Source organism: Eucalyptus grandis, chromosome 3 (genome assembly GCF_016545825.1).
Source record: "Eucalyptus grandis isolate ANBG69807.140 chromosome 3, ASM1654582v1, whole genome shotgun sequence".
Classification (NCBI taxonomy): Eukaryota; Viridiplantae; Streptophyta; class Magnoliopsida; order Myrtales; family Myrtaceae; genus Eucalyptus; species Eucalyptus grandis.
This window is the reverse complement of record NC_052614.1, coordinates 13,327,371-13,351,699: the sequence shown is the minus strand read 5'-3', so window position 1 is coordinate 13,351,699 and position 24,329 is coordinate 13,327,371. Positions and strand designations below refer to the sequence as shown.

Here is a 24,329-nt window from a genome sequence, read left to right as displayed (position 1 = left end):
ATGAATATGAGAACAGACTTTTTATGTGTATTGATAAAAACTAAGGCTGAAAGGTGATTAACTTCATTACTAATTTCATTGTGATCGAGTACTGTGGGGTGGAGTTCAACTATCTTGATTTTCTATTATTAGAGTTGAGCTTGAGTAATAGAAAATTTAATATTCACGAATTCTAACTATGCAAGCTTGCAGTAAATTCCAGCTTATACTATATTTGCCGGGACAATTACCCAATTAATTTTAAAACTATTATATGTATGTCAATTTGGTTTTAAATTTTTAAATTTAGCAATTTAGTCATTTTTGCCAAATATCACTAGCATGATAGTATAGTCGTCATCGGCTATTCTACATGGCATACCATCATATCAGAAATTTTTCGGTGAAAATTGGTTAAGATGACTACATTAAAATTTTGTCCGTAAATATATATGACTAAATTAATAGAACTAAGGAGTTTGGTATGGAATTGACATATGTATGATAGTTTTAGAATTGATCGGACAATTTCTCTCGTATTTGCTCAATTGCACCCTTAGTGGCAAGCAACGATGGTCGCTAGGGATTAGTGGAAGGTGGCTGGCGACAACAGAGGGAATTGATGTATGCTTGGCAATGACAGATATACTCGACATATGGCTGCCGATGCATCGATTGGAGAAATGAGATGGGTATAGCAAATGGCAAATTGGACTTCACCTTTCTTTTCTTAGAGCACAAATTTAATATTTTGGAAGAGGCGTGGTGAGTAAAAGCAATATGCTCATGGTTTAGACTTGATCAAGCATGGACATACTGTAACCCATGTGTGGTTGATCGAGTATTGTAGGATGAGCAATATGATATGTTTTCCTCTATCTCCCCGATCGAAGAAAGTTTCTTCTGGTCATGCCTCTGATTGGTTTGTCATGAGTTATAGATAAATTACATGTGACCGATGCCCATCTTTCTAAACCGTGAAATCATAGATATTCTCCAATCAAGGATCAAAGAAAATACGGCCTTATGATTTGATTGTTGAGAGAAGTCCGGACATGTTGCTCTCGCTTTATCTCATTCAATCAGTCCATTCCAATGAAACTCGAGTGCAGAAACCAACTACGCCTAATTAACGGAAAACTCAGGATCAGATTGATCCAAAAGATGATTATATCCACAAAATATGTACACGATGCGTACGTACAGATTGCATGAGGCCTACATGCAAATCCAACGCACGTCCCTACGTGCTCGTATGTCGTATATGCTGATACAAAGGGTGTGATTTTTACACATGCCTAAAAGCACAAGAACCATATCTATGTAACAAACCCAGTATGCGTATAATGTGACAAGAGAAAAGCACTCCCGGAAACAATCGCTCAAATCACGCTTTCTGTAGTAAAATTTTTATAAGAGAGACAGATCGATCTCAATGCCCTGCCAGATCTCCGAAGAAAATATCGCTCCAAGGTGAAGTCGACGAGGAAGGAGAACCTCCGGAGGAACCGCCGCTTCTGGCATCCCCCCGGTCCGTGACCGCAGATGCTTCAGTCAGAGACGGAGGGAGAAGAAGATCGAGGTCATCGTAGTCACCCCATAGGGCGGAGTCTGTCGAGTCTAGACAGTGATCGATCCCGTTGACCATGGAGAGACATTGAGTCGCCGCCGTCCTGTCGACATGGTTATTCAACGAGGTTTGGAAGCTGAAAGGGACTTGTGGTGGCGTGTTTGTCAAATAGTTGGGTACAAGATGATGATGAGCGATGAAATTATTGTCTTGGAGTGGTTGAGAGAAACCGGCGATTCCCTCGGAGAATAATCTCGCCGTTGACGACAATAACGAATTAAGATCCGGGTCTTCCTTGATAGGATCGTAAGCAGTGTAACCTTGGGTTGCCTCTGTAATGCATGAGGTTTGGCTGAATAGATTGTTGTTGCTGGCCGTGGCTGAAGCTGGAGGTTGGAGAAGACCCTGTAAGTACTGAAGACTGTTAGCAAGCTGAAGAGCATCGGACTGCAACGCGAGTGCCGATTCATCCAGCGGCCGAGAATCGATCAGCTTGCTCAGGTTCGCTAGGGCTATGAGCTGCGACAAGCTCGACGAGAAAACGTCCGTCCTCCGGCGGTGAGTCACTGGGTCGAACCCCATGCGGATCAGCTTCTTCTTCAGGTGGGTGTTCCAGTAGTTCTTGATCTCGTTATCGGTCCGGCCTGGGAGTCGCGTTGCGATCGCCGACCATCTGGCACATTGGAAAAAGCGCGTTACTCGACCATAAAAACCATATTAATTAATTATAATGCATTAACTAAGATTTCTCTGTTTATGAGATAGTCGATGTCTACGGCTGGTCATAACTCGTAATATAAAGAACGGTATATTCTGGAAAACAAGTCTGAGCGCAACGAAAGTATCGATTCAGCTTTTCGTGCAGGGTTTCCAGAATCTCTTACTTGTTTCCGAGCACGGAGTGGAGATGCAAGATGGTTTGTTCTTCTTCCGGGGAGAAACTCCCTCTCTTTATGTCCGGCCGCAAGTAGTTTATCCATCTCAATCTGCAGCTCTTGCCACATCTATTAAGACCTGCACAAGAAACTCACAAATAAGTAAAGGCTATAAGAGAGAGAGAGAGAGAGAGAGAGAGAGAGAGAGAGAGAGAGGGAGGGAGAGAGAGAGAGAGAGAGGGCTGGAAACCTGCACGTTTAGGGAGAGAGATCCAGCTCCCATGGCCGTGCTGCTGGATGAAATCAAGGAGCTTCTTGTCTTCCTCAGAAGACCAGGGCCCTTTCTTCAGGCCATTGCCTTCGCAACATGGGGATCTTCCCATGATCCTTTTTTCTTTTGTTCTTGTGGATTATGAATCCTAATGACACCGGGCGTTCGTTAGTTTCTTGCTCGACTCGGCTGCTTCCTTGTGGCGCTACCCAGTAATCCTTAGCTGCAACATTTCAACACTATATATACACAAGATCTCAGCCCTCGCTCTCTTCTTTCTCCTCTGACCTTTTTTATTATTTAACGAGACACAACCTGTCCGAATTATTTTATTTCGGAAGACGGACATGATTTAAGGACTTTCCTAGAGTAATGTCCATGATAGACCTTCTCTCTCTTCCACATGAAATGACATGTATATCCTTTTGATAGTGTAGAACCTCGCATCAAGTGGGATGAAAATTCACACATAGACTGGTCCACATTATGCACCACCGATGTTGAGTCGTCAAGAAAGTATCCGGAATATGTGTTACATATATTAAAATGTATATGAGCCGGTTAAACATAATAGGTTTCACATAGATCCCACATTTGATGACTTAGATACACTTTACCATTTGAACACTTTTAGTAAATTCTGAAGGGAAAATTTCAAATAAGAATTCGGAGTGAATCTATTTTCTCAAATAAAGATTCAAAGTAAACTTTGTTTCAAATAAGGACCCGAAGTGAATTTTGTGTCAAATAATGACCCGAAGTGATCAAGTTAATCTCTATTAAGGACCTTAGCTTGCCGGCATACATTTTTTGGTGATTAAAATATGGGCAATTTTGTCAGAAATTTGTCATTGGAAAAAAATGGAAAATTCTAAATTAATTAAGTTTAGGTTATTTATTTAGATGTTTATGTTTTCTTCTTTCTTCTCCCCGCTGCTCCTCAACCAAATCACTACCCGGTCATTATCGTGATTGATTCTCGTCGCTCCTTGCCTTGCTTGACTGGCGGAGAATTTGGGTCTCCGCAAACAAAGAAAGAAGCATCTGATTTTCTTCTTGTTTTTGAATTCATGCCTCAACCGGTGGAGAATTTGGGTCCTCGACTTTGCGGAGGATAGGTACAAAGAATGGGGAGAACTTCGGTCTTTAACTTTGCAAAGGATGGGTACAAAGAATAGGGAAACCGTAGAAAACCTAGGGATTTTTTGTTTCTATTTTAGGATTTGTTAATTTTCCCTAGATTTTTTTTTGGACAAAATTGCCCAAACTCCGATCGTCAGAAATGTCACATGCTTGATAGTCGGCAAATATTTGGCCGACCAACAACCTCAGGTCCTTGTTTGGAATTGATTTAACTATTTCGGATCCTTATTTGAAACAATATATCAATTTTAGATTTTTATCTGATACAAAGTTCATTTCAATTCTTTATTTGAGAAAATTGATTCACTTCGGGTCTTTATTTGAAATTTTCTCAATTCTGAAGGCGCTTCTCCCTCTGGGGATTTAATCGGTAAGAATCACCGGGGTTTAAAAACGTGTCCAATCTGGGGAACTAATGTCGTGAGTCTCCCCGGTCAAAGCTGCGCTGTCTCCCTCCGTCTTTTCCAAAACCAGAAAATTATATCATAAGACACCAATTAAATTAACGAGCCGGGAACTGATTGCGCGGCGCGTGTCCGGTTGCTGCTGGCTGGAGGAACCTCTCCCATGCACGCAACACACGGGCACTTTCGTCATCCATTGTGCATGGCCACAATTCAACACCCCTGACGTCTCGTGGTCTGGACCTCACCGGACCTTGCTTCTAATTTAATCAAACTCAAAGACTTTTCCGGATTATATCGTTAGGAGCAGATCGATGTTTGCTGTCCGCTTGTAAGTACAGCGACACCTGCTGCAACGCGAATGTAGTCTACGTAGTTTCGCTACAATAGCCGATATTTGTATGTATTTATGTTTGTATATGGAACTAATGCCGTTAAAATCCCAAAAACTATACTCAGTGTGGTACAGATATCCTAATTTTTTTGTCACTAAAAACCCTAAACTTGTCAATTGTGACACAAATACTTTCAACATTGTTTTGTGTCATAAAAAATTTCTGAACTTACATTGGCGTCAGATGGTTCATCCAGTTTAAAGTCATACTGTTGATCTCAACTTTCCTTGTTTATCGATGGAAACTAAATAAATAGTATATATGTCACACATGTATAAATTTGTATTTTTTCGTGACATAATAAAAGAGTTAGAGGTATTTGTGTCATAGTAGACAGGTTTAGGATATTTGGTGACACAAAAAAGTTTGGGATATTTGGATCATAGTAGGCATAATTCGACATTTTTTATGATACTTGACCGTATGTATATATTTATATATCAACTTGCAATTATAATGATGAAGAACAAATAATCATTATCAAATGTAATCATAATAATAGACTATTTCGATTAGTTGTGCTCGAGATAATCATCATGATGCACCCTAAATAAATCCTGGCCGCATTGAGAGAAAATGGATGATTTTATGTGTATTCATTTTCTTGAGTTTGGTATTTTTAGAATAGTTTACTCCACATACTGTTACTAATTAAGCTATCATGCCATGGGTTGTACAAACCAAAATGTACAAAAGGTTTTTTGACTTATGTTTTTTTTTTTATCAAAGTAGAGGGTGGGGACGGACATGCAAATCATAGGGAGAACAGGTGGGCACAATCATTTAGCCCTTAGCAAGGGCTTTCCTATTCCCTATGCTCATCAAAGTTAGGTGGATTTTACTATTTTTTTAAGACCGTTCGTGGAAAGCCTTCATTCTATTGGTTCATCTTCAAAAGGGACAGAGTCGCTAGATAAGCGGGGCAAGATTAGGGTCCCGACTAGTTTAATCGATCTAAACAATAAATATCGTAAACCCGAACATTAATAGGTGATGACGGATAATAAATTTGTGGTTAGGTTTATATCTAGTTGAATAACGGAATCTTGAGCATAGTTTATTTATTAAACACACACGATTGCGAATTTGTCGCTTTATATAATCTAACTTGAGATCTCGAGTTAATTTGATTTCGTTAGGTTTCAACCTAAAACTATTTTTTTTTTGTGCTGGCCGTCAGGATTCTTGATTTAATTACCGATTCAAGGCTAGGTAGAACATGAGCGGGTAGCTTTGAATGTGGACCACAATCTGAACTTTGTAATGTTCATAAACAAAATGAAACTTGTGCATGTTCCATGACCTGTATGAAGTTAAAGAACTCGGCCTTGAAGGCGACATGTACTTTGAGTGCCTTAAAATGATTCATAATTGTTCCACCCTCTACAGAAAATCTCCCTGGAAAAAAGGGTTTTGTTTTTTTGTTTGTTTTTATAACACACATTGCTAGTATAAGCAAAAAGTTTCCCATACGGTTTCATTCAAAAACGTAATTAAATTTATAATTACCCACTTTCTCATTAACCACAAAATTAAGTGATGGATGAATTTCCTTGTAATAATCTCTATATAAACATTGGCAATGCATACTTGATCATCAAGGAAAAGGTAAATGAGGTCCCCACCTCCCCCGCTTACCTCTACCGCCATCGCGAGTGCCCGCCATCATACCTCCGCCGCCATAGCTTGTGGGCTGTGGCATTCCACCCAGTCAACACAGTGGCGACATCAACGATTCTTAGGAATGCCGAATCCAATGTCGCAATACCATATCGCGGACAGAGAGAGAGAGAGAGAGAGAGAGACGACACTTCAGACCTTCCATGGAAATGGGAGTTTCGACCTTTTTTTTATATTATGTAATATCGTTTGAAAGCAAAAGGTGTTCTACAAAATAGAATTGAAATGAAATGTAAGGTTTCTTGGCATTTACCAGTTTTTGTTACTAAACCTACTTAATTTTCGATGGCCACCAACTCAATTGCTTCCCTCTAATATAAAAGAAAGGCAACTAGACGTTATACAATGTAATGAGAAACCAATTAAGTTTTAAAATTTTCGAATGGTGGAATCAAGTTCTAAAACTTATCTAATTAGTGTGATTAAGTACTTCAATTGGATCTATCTAATTTGAGAGATGAGAAATATTGGCGTGATAATTTTTCAATAATAAACTTCGGTGAGACGAGACGTGGCATTGATGTGCCACTATGTGGAGTCGTGCAGCTTCACTTAGAAAAAAAGCAAAAAGAAAAAAATAAATCAGAAATAATTTATTGGTACCAACATATATAAAAAGAACTTGCAAAATCTTCAAATTGTCATATCCTTGAAAGAATAATCCCACCATAACTCATGAAATTACTATCTTTTTGGGATAATCTCATCATCACATCCCAATTTTTATGATTGGGCGGTTTTGTATCTACAAATTTTTATATTTTGAAGATCTTTCACTTTGTAATCGTCAAACGTACATTAATATCCACTTAAAATCGCTCCTAAATATATTTTCTTTTTCTGTGCTCATTTAGACTTTGATTCAATGTCTTGAACACTTGCTAGCATAATTTGAGTTCAAACGACAAAGCTGTGAATTTTAGTCCAAAAATGACTTCGAATTTATTTATTTATTTTTCATTTTTTTTTTTTTTTTTTTAAAGAAGAGTTCCAATAATAGGCGACGCAATGAAACACCCGTTGACCCGTGCTTCCCGGTTGCGGTTAGAGGGTAGTTGATGCAGCAAAACACTCCACCGCAGTTGTCGCGTGTGGGTTTCGTCAGCCTATTCCTCGCACGCTCCAAAGTCTCCCGGGGCAAGTTTAGGTCAACAGTCCCTTCTTTTTTTCACTTTTTTTAATGAAGCGGATACCTGATTTTCTTGGATTGTCTTGATAACTTTCGATTACATTTAACTAAATTAATTTTTTTTAGGACGTACAAAGATGAAATTTCGTGGAATATTTTTAATAAAGATGCCGGCCTAGAGTTTATAGATGGGTTTGTTTGGCAAAAAAAAATTAGAAGTAAAAAAAAATCGTGCCTAAACAAGGGTAGCATTTTTCTTTGGAAGCGGTAGTCTTATGAGATAGACATGTGCATCAAATTGTAGGTTTATTTAATCGATTAGGTGCGTAAAAAATTTAGGATGCGAGATCGACCATTTTACTCGAAGATGTGAAAAGTAAGTTTTTCTTGGGCGTTGGAAGAGTTCAAAGTTTCTGCTAACAGCTAAGAAAATATTACGTGGAGAAAGCAGGAGACTGTTTCATCCCTTGATCGCAGTTGGAGAAGGGAGATCAATCGGGCAAATTCTCGTGCTAGATCCGTATTGTTATGTTGGTCCCGGTCGGGTTAGCAATTGAGGCGATTTTCAATGGTGATGGCCCAATACAAAGGTCTCGGCCCAAACCTCGATGACTGGACAAAATTTTGCTGAGGGCCCAAAGATCAAGCGTGGTTGGAAGTGAACTTTTACAACTCCACCTCAAGAATTTTTATATTTTTGAAAATTTCTCCCTTCGAGACAATTTTTTTAATGAAAAATCGACCACATACTTGACGCATATCCCTTTATCTCGCCGACAAAGATAAGAAGTATGTCTTATCGGTGTACTTTTGCAAAAAATATTAAACATTTTAAGATCGCAAAAAGATTAAATAGAAAATTTTCACTTACCTATACTTTTTCCCTTTTTGCTATGAATTATTAGGAAAAGAAAAACACACTTAGGTGTAACAAATTTAATGTTAAACCATCTCACCGTGCTAAATGCACGGATCAATGTGCTTAATTTACTCTATCATGACTTTGACCACAATAAACTCATAGGACTTAATCCAATCAACAACAAGACAATCCAAATGGATTGACTAAATATTATTAAAATTGAACTGTCATAAGAGATACGACACTTTTGTCATGTATATTTCCGTGGGAGACTAGAAGAGAACCTCGGTTGTGCACGTTGTAAATTGTTTTACGGCAATTATATGTCTGTAATGAAATGAGGCAAAAATATGGTGCAAAATACATGTTTTTTTTTTTTTTTGACATAGTGCAAAATACATGGTTAGGTCGCCAGATATCGCACGAAAGGGATTTCCTAGAACTAGAAGGGTCTGGATCTATACATGGTCTATGACGTGAAGTCATCGATGCTCTTTGCTCAAAAAAAAAAAAAGTCATCGATGCTCACCTCGCGATGACAATTCAATGCCTTTTGCCCATAATGAGCGAACTGCCACCTTCCTCCTTTAATGCACCGAGACCCCAGAAACCCTGCCCACTGGCCCTTCTCCGCAAACCACCGTCTCTTTCCCCTTCCTCCTCCTCTCCCTCGTCTCCATCCAGCTCGCTTCGCCTCCTTCTCCGCCGCGCCCCGTCGTCAAATGGCCAATGACGCGGCCCTGAGGGCCTCCCTGGTCTGGCTGGCGGCGGCGATGGTGGTGGTCGGGCTGTGGACGCACTCCTTCAAGAAGGCGATGGCGACGTACGGGGCGGGCGTGCTGGGGATCGCCGGCGTCCTCTTGCCGGACTGGGACTACTTCGACCGCGACTTCTCCAAGTGGACCACCCCGATCAGCCCCGAGGAGAGAGCCGCCATTGCTTCTCGGGGATCTGGCCTCGCAAGGTCTGCTCCTCTCTCCATCTCTTCCTTCAGCGCATCTCTAGGAAAATGGAACCCCCCACCCTTTGCATTTAACGTACGCCCATCTTCGTGCATCGTCACCAGACTGACTAACTCAAGGGTAGTCTTCTCGGCGATCTAGTCACCGTGAGCGATTTAACTGCTTAGGTTTCTCGTTTCTCGACGTTGAATCCGGCCGCCCTAGCCGGGGGTAAGTTTGGCGGTTTGATCTTGTGTCCGTTTGATCGAGATGGAAAGGAATAGATTCAGATTGAACGATGTCATCTTAGAAAGGACAGGACATGACTTCGCATGCTTTTTGCACGGTCGATTTGACTTCTGAGTGTCGGATCTTTCCTTGTTCTTCATGGTTTTCCTACGCAGGTTTAGAATGTATCCTCTTCGTTTGGCCGTGTATACATGTGTCTACGGATATGGTCTGTACAAGTGGTGGGTGTTCGTATCCAGTTGAGTCCAGTTTCTGGAACCGCACAATATAAGTCTGTCCATCGCGTGCTGCCGTGTAAATCTCACCAAAATCCTGTGATATTCGCTATATTCGAAGGCAACTGTGGAAAATCAAGGTGTTGCGGCACCCGATCCCGGTGATAATGTCTCTTGGAATGGGCGGCCGGCGAAGAGGAGGCGGACTCATTGCAGAAGCATTTTCACCAGATTTCTCCTGTTATGGTGATGAATGATTTTTACTTAGATCTTTCCACTTCGATACAGTTCTTCGTTTGACATGTTCAGTTGATGATTATATTTTCTCCAGAATGTTGCATTTTTTTGTTAGGGTTATTGGGGAATTGAGTGATGAACTTTGGTTTTTCTCCGTTGATATATAATAGGAGATCCTAATTGTAGGGCTTCAGGCATATTTTTTTTAGGGCTTGGGCATTGTATGAGGTGGTCTCCGCATATCCATCATTATCAGATGCTTTTCTCTAAAGTCGGAATTAACATCTCACGATCATTCTAATTTACGACATGTCAACATCCTTCTTTGAATTCAAACTAAGAATATGATCGAAAGTGATTCGAATGATGCGTCTTAATAAGAATATCAACATGTCAATCAATCAAGATAATCAATCGCAAACATAAACTAGCTTGTACAGCATGTCACACACCAAGTGATGTCTCTCTATTCAAAACCGGTTTTAGTTTCACACACCCCTTTACAAGTCATGACCATCGATTGATTTTCAAACCGCTACTTGACCCCATCCCAGGCACGTGTCTCGTTCAAAGACTTAAATACGTGTACATCAAGTAGATCCGGATGTATCAAAACTTACCGGCAACGGCCTAACAAAATAGTCCCATAGGAGGTGCAACTACCAGTCCAAATACATCACAATGAACAAGGTCAAATATTATCTTAGCATTAAAAATTGCAATCATTAAACTCGACAAATCTAACAAGTAGTCTGGAGAAAATGCTTTACATGTCCATTTATTTTTCAGAGCGATATGCAATTAAATTAATATTTATCTGAATTTTGAAAAATGTCACCTAGAAATGATCCGTATTGCATCATATTCACGAAATTACCCAAAAAATAAAATAAAATTGCCGACACTTTTTCCTTTTAATTTTCGCCGGGAGGACCGGACTATAAAAGGACTCCGCTGGGCTTGGCGCCAAGTTCATTTCCCACTCGAACGAACTGCAGACGCAACGGACCGCGCGCTCGAATTCTTCGCTCTCTCCTCCTCCTCCTCCTCCTCCGTTCTCTCTCGATTCCGACGCCGATTTTTCTTCCCTTTGCAAGCTCGATCCGTCCGATCGCGATGCAGAAGCTAGGGTTCCCGAGCTTCAAGAGCTTGGACCAGTTCAAGCCCCGGTCGTCGGCGTCGTCCGCCGCCGGGACCGCGAAGGCCTTCTCCTCCTTCTCGCCGCGTCCGTCCGCGACGGACTCGCTCTCGATCGGAAGCTTCGCGAACCTGAAGCTCACCGCAGGTTCTCGTGGCGCCGTTTTTTTCCCTCGCGTGCTCTGTTATGTTTTTCTTCTTCCTTTTTCGAATCGCTCTGTTGATTTTCTGTCGTTGATTTGTCCGTGGCCAGAGAAGCTGGTGAAGGAGCAAGCCGCCGTCAAAACCGATCTCGAAATGGCGGTAGGGGAGCGGAAACTTCGCTTTTGATCGGTTCTCTGAATCTGACTGTGTATTTCTTTACCTTCGCCATTCCCGTGACTTGCTTGAGTAATCATTTGGATTACGTGAGGCGTCTGTTTTGAGAAGTACGCATATTCTGAACTCACAATGATTAGTGTTTTGAGAAGGCTGAGTTAGGAATTAATGTCTTTGAATTGCTTTTATAGGTATTTATTTCTCTTTGCCAATGATCTTTCTGGATTTTCCATGTCATGCAACTTTTTTAGCTTTTTCTAACCGTGCTACGTGCAAACTTGAGGTGTACATCTGGCTAATCAGTGTTATCCATGTTCTAGAACACGAAATTGAAGAAATCGACGGAGCACATCCGTGCACTGGAGGACAAACTGCAGAATGCCTTTAATGAGAATGCTAAGCTCAAGGTGAAGCAGAAGGAGGATGAGAAGCTGTGGAAAGGGCTGGAGTCTAAATTCTCTTCTACGAAGACGTTGTGCGATCAACTCACAGAGACGTTGCAACACTTGGCTGGTCAAGTCCAAAATGGTCTCCAACTTCTTTCCTACATATTGAAAATGATAATTTCACGCATCGGTAAAAATTTCAGTAGACATGACATATTACAATTACTAATGTAGCTGAGAAAGATAAGGAGTTCTTTGAAGACAAGTTATCGGCTAGTTCAGTCGCGATTGATGGGTTGAATCAACAGATGGCTGCTCTTTCCATGAAGCTAGAGTCTGCAGAGGAGACAATTCAGAGACGTGAGTCATTATTAGTCAGTTTATTCTTTGTTTATTTACTAAAATGGTACAATGAAATGTGTAATTCGGTTGTGAATTGTTAGATGTATTCATAGATTCTTGTAGACCTGCTGAATTTTGGTGTCATTCCTTTGAATAATTTTAAACTTATAAGCTCTTATTAAATGATAACTCTAGGTGACAAGGAATTGATGGAACTTGGAGTTGAGAAAGAAGAACGAGAGAAATTTCACAGAGATGAACAGTACAGGACAGCCAATCTCATAGGGGAGAAAGGTAAATTAGGTTCCTTTTTTGGGAATGTTTATCTTATATACATATTGCTGTTGCAGAGAGCTTTTCATCCATGATGATCTATATAGATGAAATTTTGAAACCATGTTCTGTATCACATTTGACTTGGAGAAGATGATTGTATTCTGTGAAAGTTGGAAGTTTCATAATTGAACTATTTTGAGGGTTCCTCAGCTGGATCAGACGAAGGTCCTAAAGTGGAACATATGAGGCCTCTCCAGTGGATTAGTGCTTTGATCCTTGATCCTTCTCATCCATATGCTCCTAAGCATCAAATGGATCATCACTTTCAAAATCTTCACCTTCCATGGACTACGAGGGGAAGAAGATTGGAAAATATACACATCTCCCAATGTTTTGGAAAGATTATTGCAATTCCCTTATCCAGGGAACTTTACTAAGTGGTATTGGTTACAATTGGTTTTGATCTACTCACATATTGAGTAAAATGTTAGCTTCATGCGGAACGTATAGGTAACATACATAGGGTTCAGTTGGTGACAATGACATGATTCAAAAGCAAGCTTTCTGTTAGTGACAGAACTTTTATCCGCATTGGATGAGAATACATGTTTCTGATTTACTCTTTTTATGAGATGACAATGACACGGTTGAGATAGCGATAGACTAGTTACATGTTATCAATGCAGTTTTTCAATAAAGATGTCAATGATGGAGTTGTTTGGTCAGAATCTTGTTGGGCATTTGGTATACATCTGCTTGTTAAGCCATCAAATAATTGTTATCTGGCTTGCAGATGCATTGATCAAGAAATATGAAGCTGCTCTGAAGGAGAATGTGATAGCCATGGACAATTTGAATTCTACATTGGGAGAATTGCAGTCCCAATTAATATCAAAAGATGATGAAATCAAACAACTGATTACCACTCAAGAAAATCTAGAAAAAGACAAGAAGGAACTTCAGTTGAGAAATGATGATTTTGGCAGTAAGTTGTTATTGTCACTTGAAGAGATTAAAAGTCTTGAAAGTTTTGTTCACCTGATTGCTGCACAGCTGGTGGAATTGGATGCAAAAAATTTGATTTTTAGGGAAAAGTTGGATCAGTTGAACTCCCTGTATGAGTCTTGCTTCAAGTTGGTTCAAAATAAGATGGACCTTGCAGCTCAACTTGCTAAGAAAAGGCATAATAAGCTGCAGAGCGAGCTCTTGTTCACAAAATCAGAGAAGGATGCTTTGCAAGTGTTGAATCAGGAATTAAATAGTCAGGTCATAGAACTTCAGAAATCTCATGAGGTGGCTATAACACAGCTTTCAGAGGAACTTCAAATTTCAAGAGAGAGAATTCAGAGCTTGGAGTCTGAAGCAGAAACCCTTGTCTCAAAGAGCATTGAGTCTGAATTGCTGGTTTGGGAATTAAAGCAGAAAATCAGCTCTCTTCTGGAGAGTACAAAATCTTCTGAGGATAGAATGGTTGAAACTATTGCTTTGGTCATTTTGTGTTTTGTAACCATGCTTTATTGCTGTCCTCAACCTGTTTCTTTATGTCTCACAGCAAGATTTGCTGGCCAAGTATTCAGCATTAGAGAGTCAGAAAAATGATGATAATGAGAAATCTCAAGCAGAGATTCAGAAAAAGGCTGAAGAAATACAAGTGCTGCAAGACGTGAATGAGAAAGTTGAGAAGCAAAAGGATGCACTTGAGAATCAAGTTGATGATCTCAAAAATGTGTTAGAGGAGAAGGAAAACCTTATTCTTAGTTACAGGGATAGAGAGAAGAAGCTAGAAGACCAAATTTCTGAGGTGAACTTTTGAAATAACGATTCATGAACTTAGAACACTCCTACAGTACTATATTCATCGCAGCATGTTACTGCAGAATCAGGCATTACTGACTTCAGCTGAACATAGACTGGCAGAATCCAAGAAGCAGTACGATATGATGCTTGATAATAAACAGATGGAACTTTCGAGGCATTTGAAAGAACTTTGTCAGAAGAATGATCAGGTTTTCATTGCTTGTCATGCTCTGCATGCAGCTTAAATTACTTATAATCATTTGAGTTCTAACAGCAAGCTTTATTAGGCCATTAATGACATTCGAAGAAAATTTGAGCTGGAAAAGCAGGAGATTGTCAATCAGGAAAAAGAAAAGGTTTGTCATTTCTTCAAACTTTTGCCCACAGTTCCTTAATCTATTGATATAATTGGCTGCTGTTCCCTTTGAGGCTTTAGGTGGACAAAGTCATCGGACAAATGGAAGTGGAGTGTGATAAAAAACTTGCTGATTGCAAAGAAGAATCAAGGCAGCAATTGATATGCGTTCAGGAGGAACATGCTGCTTTTGTAAATTTCACAGCCAATGCATACTTTCATATTGATCTTTCGTCATCTTTTCTTCAATATTTTTTATGGCCCTCCAGTTACTGAGCCATATGGTTTTATTTGGCATTACTTTATCTCACAGTTGAGACTTACATCTATGTATTGTCCTTTTAAGTTTGGGAAGCACAATCACATGTTGGCTTTTGAAATAATTGGTTTTTGAAACTGAAAGGACTAATATCATATTCACTTTCTAGTGTTGCATTTTTCCAAAGCGTAGCGTAGGGTAAATAGATACGCACAGTTAAAACCAAAAGGTGGTTCCAGATAAACTTCTTGGACAAGTCTTATGTGCTCTCATCAGCTAGTTTTGTGTGAACTACAATTCGGCAAACTGACTCTGCATGATCCCATCAAATTCAAATAAATTCAATCTCATCTGTGATGTAGGTAAGTCGCATTCATCAGGAAAACAACCAGAAGGAATTGCTTCTCAAAACCAACCACAATGAAGAGATGAAACGTGCCCAAATCCAAGCTGAAAATGAGTTGAGAGAGGTGCATGTGGTACCGGCTTCAAGATGAACTTCCAGATTCATTTATAGTTTGGATTTGTGATGCTTGTTTTATCTGTATAGAGAACAACCGCACTTAGGAATGAACATGAAGCTCAGATGAAAGCTGTACAGTGTCAGTATGAAGACGAATGTAGAAAACTGCAAGAGGAATTGGATCGGCAGAAATCCAAAGTAAGTAATATCTGTAGTCCTAAAGTGGATTTTATAAATTGTATTGGACATTAACTTCCTACGATGCACTCCAGGAAGATAGACAGAGAGCTTTATTGCAATTACAATGGAGAGTAATGGCTGACAAGCCACAGGAGGATCAAGAGGTCACTTCAAGAAAGGTTAGGTCTTGACTATTTTTCCTTACTTAATCTCATAGAGAATCTCTATTCAAATAGACCTCTATGTAGGACAGGTCATTCTTTAAAACTCATACTTTGAGTTAATTGGTTGATGCTACTTTACATTCATGTAGAACATTTTCTTTTGGATTTATGCTGAATGTTTAGTTTGGTTCAAAGGAATCTGAAAACTCATGATGTTGAGAAGTTTTTTCTCTGCTGAAGATTGTGCCAGACATTTCCTTTTCTTTAATGCTGTTTCACTGCATTTTGCTGTGCTCAGGATGGCTAGTTAACGTACCAATTTCGTAGTACTGAATCTACTGATGTATAACTCTTGAATGTGAAGTTTATTGAAAGTATTGAATAGGCACAACTCTGTTGAAACACTATTGCATGCATAACGCACTTCTCATAGATAGATACACATCCCTGAGTTTCTGTTTTATGTTTCTCCGAATAAAAATTGAGTTTAGATGATTCTAAATACAACGATCTGAAAAAGAAAATAAAAATATAGGCAGTAACTCACTGTTCTTTGATTTCTCTCACCGGCTCCGGGAGCTTTCTCTTTCAGCTTCATGTTCTTGAGCGCTGCCTGATTAGTCATACCATTACCTTTGCTATAGTTGGCCAAGTTTGTAGTTATATTCTTGCAAGTCAATTAGGCATCACAGTTACATTAAGAACAGTCCTCATAGAGTAAATGCCTCAACTCTTCCCTGCCCTCGGGTGGCAAAATCCTCAATTTTCTGAAGTCTTGGATCCACACTGAAACTACTAGGTTGCAAGCTCATGGTGGTGAATTTTTCCTTTTGGATGGTGTAGATAACTGAATCTACTTTCATTTGTTATAGTGATACAAAGCCGACGCCAGCCAAACTTTAAATTAGTGATGTAATAGGCCTAGATAATTGATTCACTTATCCTGAGTCTGACTACCAATTTCTGACTCCTTAATGTGCATCGTCCCTACTAATCTCTTAATAAATTATATGCGGTGGGGGGGATAAATTTTTTGTAGGTGCTTCAAGTCTATGCTTATTCATATCGTAGCATCAACTATGGATGCAACGAGATTAAAAAAAAATGCAGATACTATAATAAGAAGTTAATTTTTGTGAGTTCGATGCAAAATGATGCACCCTGTCTATGTTTTCCATCTGCTTATACATTTTGGGAGTTGTCTTTGGAAACTAAAAGAGGTCTTCTTCTCTTGCTGGCATTCTGAGTTTGATGCTTGGACCAGCAACCACTGTCATGTTTTTAGCCTTGTGTTCCATTTGGATGCTGTCCACATATATATGCATCATGTCGTTGAGATATTAAGATGTTATACCTGAATTTTACACTAGGGAAATTCGTGTTTGTGATGATTAGTATAAATTCCATCTCATCTAGATAGGCATCATCTGCTGATTTAACTATAAACTATGGAGATACGCCTTGAGCTTTATATGATATAATTCCTCCTGTCCCTGTGAATGTTTTTCTTGAAAGGAGTATTCAATCACTTCAATGAAGAAGAGGAATTCTAATGGTAATAGAAGAAGCCAGCATGACTTAAGAGCAGAAGATGATGAGCAGGTGACTGGGAAACATTAACATGTTCTCTTGTTGGCTCTGCAGCCAATAGAAAATCGGCTTGTCATCTCATTTTGATTCCAATTATTGTTGCAGGATCCACCTCTCCCAGAAGCAACTCAAACACCGGTGTCAACATTGTTGAAAAAAGTAGAGAACACTAATACTGGTAGTGTGGCGAGTATTCCCAAGCATAGCAAGAAAGTAAGTTGTTATCCACTGTGATCTTAACACAAAAACAGAAGTCTATCATTGAGTGTCATCTACGGTGCAGTGGTTATTCTTCTGCACCTGGTATTATATTCTTCCATTGCATGAATTGATATGATCAGTCTGATACTTCTTGTTCAAGCGCCTTCTGCCTGTGTCATGATATCGTCAAGTATACTCAGTTTACTTTCTGCATGACAGGTAACTCACCGTGAATATGAAGTTGAAACGACAAATGGCAGAACAATTACCAAAAGGAGAAAAACAAGGAGTACAGTCATGTTTGAGGCATGTATCTAGTCTCACTGAACCATCTGATTAGCATCTGATTGTTGGTACTCCATAAAATGGGTTGCTAGCCTTTCTTTTGCCAAACAATGGGGCCTTTCAATGTTTCCCATTGCCGCAGGATCCAAGAAAACATAAGAGGATGGTTTCACCAAGACTGAGCACCCCGAAGGATGTTAAGGTAATTACGGGCAAAACTAATAGATGAGCATTTACATGAACTGTAGGAGTTTGGTATCGATTTCACTTTTCATTTATCAGAAGACTGTGTCTAGGCAATTACTTCACCTCCCTTGTGATGAGCTACTTGGACTCAATCCATGGTTACTTTATTAGAACAGTACTCAACTACTTGTGTCAGTTTTGAGTACAGGTACCTGTGAAGGTTTTTCATATGTTACCACATCAAGGATGAGATGAATAGTTGGATATAAAAATCATAGCTTATCTTATGTATGTGCCTTTCAATCCAATTCCACCAGGATGGAGTATGTATAATACATCCTGACCTTTTCAATGTTGATATCTTATGTTCTTTCTGCTTCTTTATACTTAAGGAGGCGATATATGAGTGGAGGAAGAGGAAGAAACCTTCTAGGACTTTTTGTCTTTTGTTCACAATTCAATGGTTGGACCTCACACCTGAAAGTGAATAGAGAGATATATTGAGAGTTCACTACAATGAAGACTTGAAAGAACCACTTTAAATAGTAAATTTTCAGAGATTAAGTAAAAGGAACTCTGAATGGCCCCTTGTTTTAATATATATTCAAGGATGGGCATAGTGTTGAAGATGCTGAAAAAACGTGGCACCTCTGGGTTCTGACTGTTGCCACAGGTATATCCTGACAGTTTGAGAGCCAGAGTAAAAGATGTATATGTTGTCTTATAGTGGATACCAAACAATAAGTACATGTAAGAATTTGTATAATACGTTATTGGTAGCTTTACATCAAGTCACATGGTTTGCCTTTTGTTTCAGAAGCTGTAGTTAATGATTCCAGATATCATTCTTGGTCTGCACTCTTTGTGCAGGGAATGAAGGGAGTTCATCCTCCACGAAATTCAAATATAGGTGATTTGTTCACAGAAGGATCGTTAAATCCCTATGTCGATGATCCTTATGCATTTGACTGAGGTATTTGTTGGTTCTGAAATGTTTCTGAGATCTAATAAACTGATAATGCTATCTTAGACTATGCCTTTCACATATAATGATGATTTTACGGTAGAATTTGGACAAATAGATCATATAGTGAATACTGCTGATGAGACTGTTCAGTCTTGGCTAGTGGATCACCCAGCATAACACCTGTAGCTCTGCTAGGCCCTGATACCACCCTGAATTTTGGTACAAGATCAACTCATATCTGAATATTTCCTGATTTACTGGGCATTCGGCCTAGTGGCCAGTGGGTGGACATGGGACAGGAGGTTGGAGGTTCAAAACTCCCAACCACAGAGCAGAAAAAGAAAAAAGAAGCTATCAATTTTGATTTTTAAATTGTCTCGTTATCCAAGTCTCATTTGTTACTGCCAACATCATATTTTTCTCCTATTTTTCACATTATTTTCTCTCCTTATATCTAGGTCCTCATGCAAATGGATCTTCCATATAGTTACATTTACGAACTCATGCAAATGGATCTTCCAACATCTTTAGCATTCCTTGGATACAAGTTTTCTTCTGGAATTTTTACAGCAGAAATCAAACTTATTTCCAAGCCATAGATGTTCTTGTGGAAGAACAAAACAATAATCGAAAGGCATGGGGGATAGATTAGCAGTGTTAATGTGAGTTATATTGAATGTACTCCAGTTGGATATAAACTTTGATACATTGTCTTATGGCAGATTGTACTAATCATCATGAGGAAGAATTTCGCAGCAGTCATTTTTCCTTCTTTGTTTTTGATTGACTTTTATTTCCGTAATAGAAAATTGTGCTTGCCCTCCCGTATGAATCTATGTCAAGGTTGCAGTATCATCGGAGTCCACATGATCAGCTTACCTATGATCATGTGTCTTACTCTAGAGAAAGCTTGGCATGTAAATATGAATTTCCTGCTTATCGTTACTGTAAATATTATTTGTTCATCACTCTAATGTCAATTTTCTTGGCCTAGGCTTAAGCGTTTCCATCACTTGCATTCCTCTGTTACATTCAACTGAATTCGTCACATTCAGGGGGCACAACCAGTTGAACATATTCAGCATCACACTAACTGGCTGGCATTTCTTCTGGAGAAAAGATTCTTCTGCAACATCTCTGAGTGAAATGGTTTGCAAGATACTGGCAGTCGTTGTGAACCTGTACATTCACAGAAATTACTAGTGCAACGGTACAGATGTATGCTTCTCAAGTTCACTTGTACATCACTTATGATCACACTGCAGATATCTGTGGTTTTGGGTTGCGATTCATACAAGTGAAGTAACAGCAGTTAAAAAAAAAAAAACACAGCTTTTCATGAGACGCACAACTAGGTCTGCTCTTTCCCGTTCGCTGATGGAAGAGTATTTGGTGTCTACAGCACTTAAAAGTGGCACTATGTACATGACTATCCAACTTTGTTGGATTGATGCCCGAGGCCTCAGGTATGATGTATCTCTTAGCCGTTCAAGGGAAGAGTGCTATTTTAGGGAATGCAACTTGTAGGGTCATCCTGACCAATACGTTTGGGCGAAATGGGGGAATTGGATACATAAATTCTCTTCCGTAACTTGTCTAGACGAGGCAAAGGTTTAATTTTGTATCTCGCTCTAACCCGACTAGGCGGTGATCTGCTTGGTCAAATCTTTACCCCTGGCTGCGTCTATGTTCGATCCCCTTATAACTGACCCCATATGCTTTTAGGCCATAAGTTCATTCTACAACTCACAAATTACCCAATTTGTACTTTAAATTATCAGCCACCATGAAGCAATGGGGCGGTTCCTGCACTTAATTTAACTTGCTACATCTTTTCCTTCCCCCAAGTAGCAGAACTTACTACATCTCACAATGAAATAAAATACATGAGTTCCTATAGCATTAGAAGACCTTTCAAATTTATTATGCTCTTTGAAGCATGAGGCGTCCAAGTCATGAACACATGAAGATATCCTTGCTCATACTGACCCTTGTGTCTCTCAGAATCTCAGTACGTTGCCCGCCTCTTTTCTCTCTCAAATCAACACGGACAAGACACGAGCTAGTATGATTCCCTGTTAACAAACCTACGCCAGTACCAATGCCTCTCCCACACCACATGCATTGAGTCCAGAGGAATCCCCTTCGTCTCCGGCAAGAAGAGCACCACGAAGATCGTCATCACGGCGTTCCAACAGGCAAAGAATAGGAAGATGCCGTACTTGAAGTCGCACAACATGGCCAGGAAGGTCTGCGACAGCACGAACGTAAGTGTGAGCAACACGGCGATGCTAAGGCTTTGCCCCGTGGGACGAATCTTCATGGGGAATATCTCGCTCGGGATGAGCCAGCATAGGGGACCCCACGACCAACCGAACCCGGCCACATAGATGCACATCAGCACCAGCAGTAGTATGGCGTAACCCTTGCCAATGCGCTCCGTGCCAGAAGTGCCGGTCGTCACAGCCAAGACACATGCCGCACCAACCTAAATAATAAGCTAACACGGTTTAAGGGTTCATGTGGATTTATGATTACAAGATTGACCTCGAGATGGAGGAACGGTTGAGCATTACTCAATGAACATAAACCTAAGCAAAGGGCTAGTTACGTACCTGGCAGAGGAACATCTGCACTCCACCCTGGATGAGCAAAAACCTCCTCCCACAACGATCCACCACAAACATGGACACCAGAATCGATCCCAAGTTCACCACTCCAAGTAGTATAGTCGCTGCCAGAGCGGAGTCACTCCCGAATCCCACGGACTGAAACAAAACAGGCGCGTAGAAGGTCATGATGTTGATCCCTGTAAGTTGCTGAAAGAGCGGGATCGCTATCGACATCACGAGGTGAGGCCTGTATTGCCTCTCGAAGATCATTACGAATGGCTCCTCCTTGGCGACCTTGGCTACCTCGCTGGACTTGATGAGCTCTGAGAGCTCGGGCTCGATGTCAGTGTCGTGGCCACGCACCTTGAGGAGCGCTTGCTTCGCCTGAGCAAGCTTGCCGCGCTCCACAAGGCTCGCAGGAGTGTCGGAGATGAGGAGGGTGCCGAGGGTCATGATGGCGGCCGGGGCCGCAGCCAAGGCAAGGGAGAGGCGCCAACCCCAGCTAATCTTGGCAGTGCCGAAGTTTATGCAGCTGGCACAGAGCACCCCAGTGCCTAGGAAGAAATGGAAGCCGGTGTTGAAGGCGCCGCGCCATTTTGGTGGGGCCATCTCGGAGAGGTACAATGGAGCTGCCTGAGATACAATTCTCATCATTTATAATGCGAAGACATGAATCTAATATATAGATAAATTGAATTTGAAGCATAAATCTGATTAAACTCATCATTTTCAATGATCAAGATTCAATTTGTTATGTACTATTTATCGTTGAACGAAAAACTAACTTATAGATATTATCCTTGAGAATAGTAGTGTACATTTTTCTAACTTATTAAGTCTCTACCAAACCAATATAAAATGAACTTGATCATAATAGTACCACGATGCGTTTATTATCGAATATGTCTTGAATTCTGTTTTGGGCATTCGATCTAAATTGTGTTTTTATACTTGAATTGATAATTTTAGAGCCCGAACATACCAGCAATTTCAGAATGGCTAAATCTATAGCCATGAATCAGGAGTAGAAGTCAACAACCTTGATATATGGTCTTGAAAAAGGACTTCCTTTCATTAGAACATAATAAAACAGCAAGTGAAATCTAGTACCTGATTAGTGAAGCCGATACCCAATCCGAGCAAGATCCGCCCGAGGATGAGCATGGCTATGTTGGCAGCTCCGCCATTGATGGCTGCCCCGGCAAGGAAGGTGCAGCCGCCGAGAAGCATCATGTTTCTCCGACCGAATGCTACGGCGAGGCGGCTTGCCAAGAGGGACGAGGGCAACCCAGCGAGATAGAGCGAGGATGTGAATGCCGTTAGGACTTGGCTGTCATAAATGCAGTATAAATCCGTCTTCGCCTCGGCTGCCTTCCTTAGTACCGAGGGGAAGAATTTCTTCAAGAATGGAACCATTGTAGTGACACCCCCTAGACAGATTAATTGCAAATTTGCACCATGTATCTGTTAGTGCACTAAATTGTACACCGCTTGTTTCTAGATCTTCATTCCCTTAATGATTGCAATGAATCTTATCAAAAGAATCAGTTAGAGAAATGCTGACACACTGCACTTCTTGCATTACATCAATAAATTTACTTGTGCGTTCAACACGTAAATTGATTGACTTGTTGGCATTACCTCGAATAAATTGAAGAGTTTATACTGTGCACGAGAATATAGTTAGATATGGTAATTGGATGGCAATTAGATTTAGAAGAATTGAATTAGCACAATTACAAAAAGTTTGTAACTAAATTGACAAAAAAAAGGGGGGTTTAGGATTGAATCGGCACAATTATTATAAGTTTAGGATTTTTTTTTTTGTAATTCTACCGAAAAAGGGAAAAAAAGAAAAGAAAAGAAAATAAAAGAATAAAGACACTAAATTTATATTTAAAATATTATTAAAATTATCTACACTAGCGTTAGCCGTGTCACATAAGACGGTTGACTTCTATATCAGCGATTTCTAGCCAAAATTGACTGAATGGACTCGATTGACAAACATAAAATAGTTTATGATTGAATTGTAAAAATATAATATGTTTAGAACCTTTTAATGATTTCCTCATTGTTTGCCCGATTAAAAATTATCTACACTAGCGCGTCCTAGAGCTGAAACTACAAAGGTGTTGATGGAGGAGGACATCGCAGCTTCGATGATGACGACGCATTGGATATGGATTTTGATGTTTTCATGCGTTCATTGCTCGAAGGAGACGCGACAATTCACGCGTCGACGGAGGACGTCGGAGCATCATGCCATTTTCACAGAAGAATCCGCACAGAGAAGATAGAGAGATAGGAGAGGCAGAAGACGCACCTGAAATTCCGAGGTCGTACCCGAAGATGAGCCCGCTCGTCGCAGCCACGACGCAGGCGATCACCACCGATAGCGTTATCCTGCCACCGAGGCCATCAATCTTGCCTCCGTCGACCGCCAACCCTCCGACCGCCATCTCTCTCTCTCTTTCTCTCACTCGCAGAGCAGGAATTTTGGGTGAATGTTGATGAGAGTCGCAAAGGCTCGTTGCGTCGTGTCACCAGACCCTTATTTTATAATGACTTACGAGAGAGAGGCGTCACGTTGAACCTTTAATGGGTTACGTCGCCAAGGATGAGATCTCACTCACCCGATTTTCTTTTCCTTTTTTCAACGATAGAATGCCTGTAAACCCGGATTCATAAATTGCTCCCTTAATTTCATGGATCGGGTACCACTCCGTACATGGCCCAGCAGCAAGAAAAGGTGAGGTGGTGACATTTAGTTTCAAGCGCGAGAGATTCGACTTTTCTTAATTCTGTAAAAAGACAAAACAAAAATATAAGAATATATGGATGAGAAGAAAAAAATAAAA

At 40.2% G+C, this 24,329-nt stretch overlaps 4 protein-coding genes across 5 annotated transcripts; 2 read left to right on the top strand and 2 right to left on the bottom strand.

Annotated features, from left to right (window-relative positions):
* Positions 1–1,108: 1,108 nt before the first annotated feature.
* LOC104447949 (transcription factor MYB41) lies at positions 1,109–2,920 on the bottom strand. The gene is made up of 3 exons (XM_010061699.3): positions 2,675–2,920; positions 2,434–2,563; positions 1,109–2,222 (listed from the first exon to the last, which is right to left on the bottom strand). The coding sequence occupies exons 1-3, from the start codon at positions 2,805–2,807 to the stop codon at positions 1,412–1,414; spliced, it is 1,074 nt and encodes a 357-aa protein (XP_010060001.2). The 5' UTR covers positions 2,808–2,920; the 3' UTR covers positions 1,109–1,411.
* A 5,899-nt stretch (positions 2,921–8,819) lies between these two features.
* LOC104447948 (signal peptidase complex-like protein DTM1) lies at positions 8,820–10,158 on the top strand. The gene is made up of 2 exons (XM_010061698.3): positions 8,820–9,272; positions 9,654–10,158. The coding sequence occupies exons 1-2, from the start codon at positions 8,899–8,901 to the stop codon at positions 9,739–9,741; spliced, it is 462 nt and encodes a 153-aa protein (XP_010060000.2). The 5' UTR covers positions 8,820–8,898; the 3' UTR covers positions 9,742–10,158.
* Positions 10,159–10,945: 787 nt separating this feature from the next.
* LOC104447946 (synaptonemal complex protein 1) lies at positions 10,946–20,291 on the top strand. Of its 2 annotated transcripts, none has more exons than XM_039308314.1 (19): positions 10,946–11,235; positions 11,341–11,390; positions 11,726–11,933; positions 12,026–12,151; positions 12,329–12,427; positions 13,203–13,879; positions 13,962–14,210; positions 14,287–14,415; positions 14,494–14,562; positions 14,643–14,753; positions 15,183–15,290; positions 15,371–15,481; positions 15,556–15,642; positions 17,143–17,229; positions 17,323–17,430; positions 17,638–17,724; positions 17,846–17,905; positions 18,760–18,799; positions 19,851–20,291. In XM_039308314.1, exons 1-19 carry the CDS (start codon positions 11,067–11,069, stop codon positions 20,057–20,059), a joined length of 2,784 nt encoding a protein of 927 aa, XP_039164248.1. In that variant the 5' UTR covers positions 10,946–11,066; the 3' UTR covers positions 20,060–20,291. The 2 variants fall into 2 exon arrangements, with proteins under 2 accessions (XP_039164248.1, XP_010059999.2); XM_010061697.3 differs by having other exon boundaries at positions 18,760–18,862; positions 19,851–19,986.
* Positions 20,292–20,805: 514 nt separating this feature from the next.
* Positions 20,806–23,942, bottom strand: LOC104447945 (sugar transport protein 5). Its single transcript, XM_010061696.3, has 4 exons — positions 23,795–23,942; positions 22,579–22,898; positions 21,472–22,101; positions 20,806–21,344 (listed from the first exon to the last, which is right to left on the bottom strand). The coding sequence occupies exons 1-4, from the start codon at positions 23,928–23,930 to the stop codon at positions 20,919–20,921; spliced, it is 1,512 nt and encodes a 503-aa protein (XP_010059998.2). The 5' UTR covers positions 23,931–23,942; the 3' UTR covers positions 20,806–20,918.
* Positions 23,943–24,329: the final 387 nt, after the last annotated feature.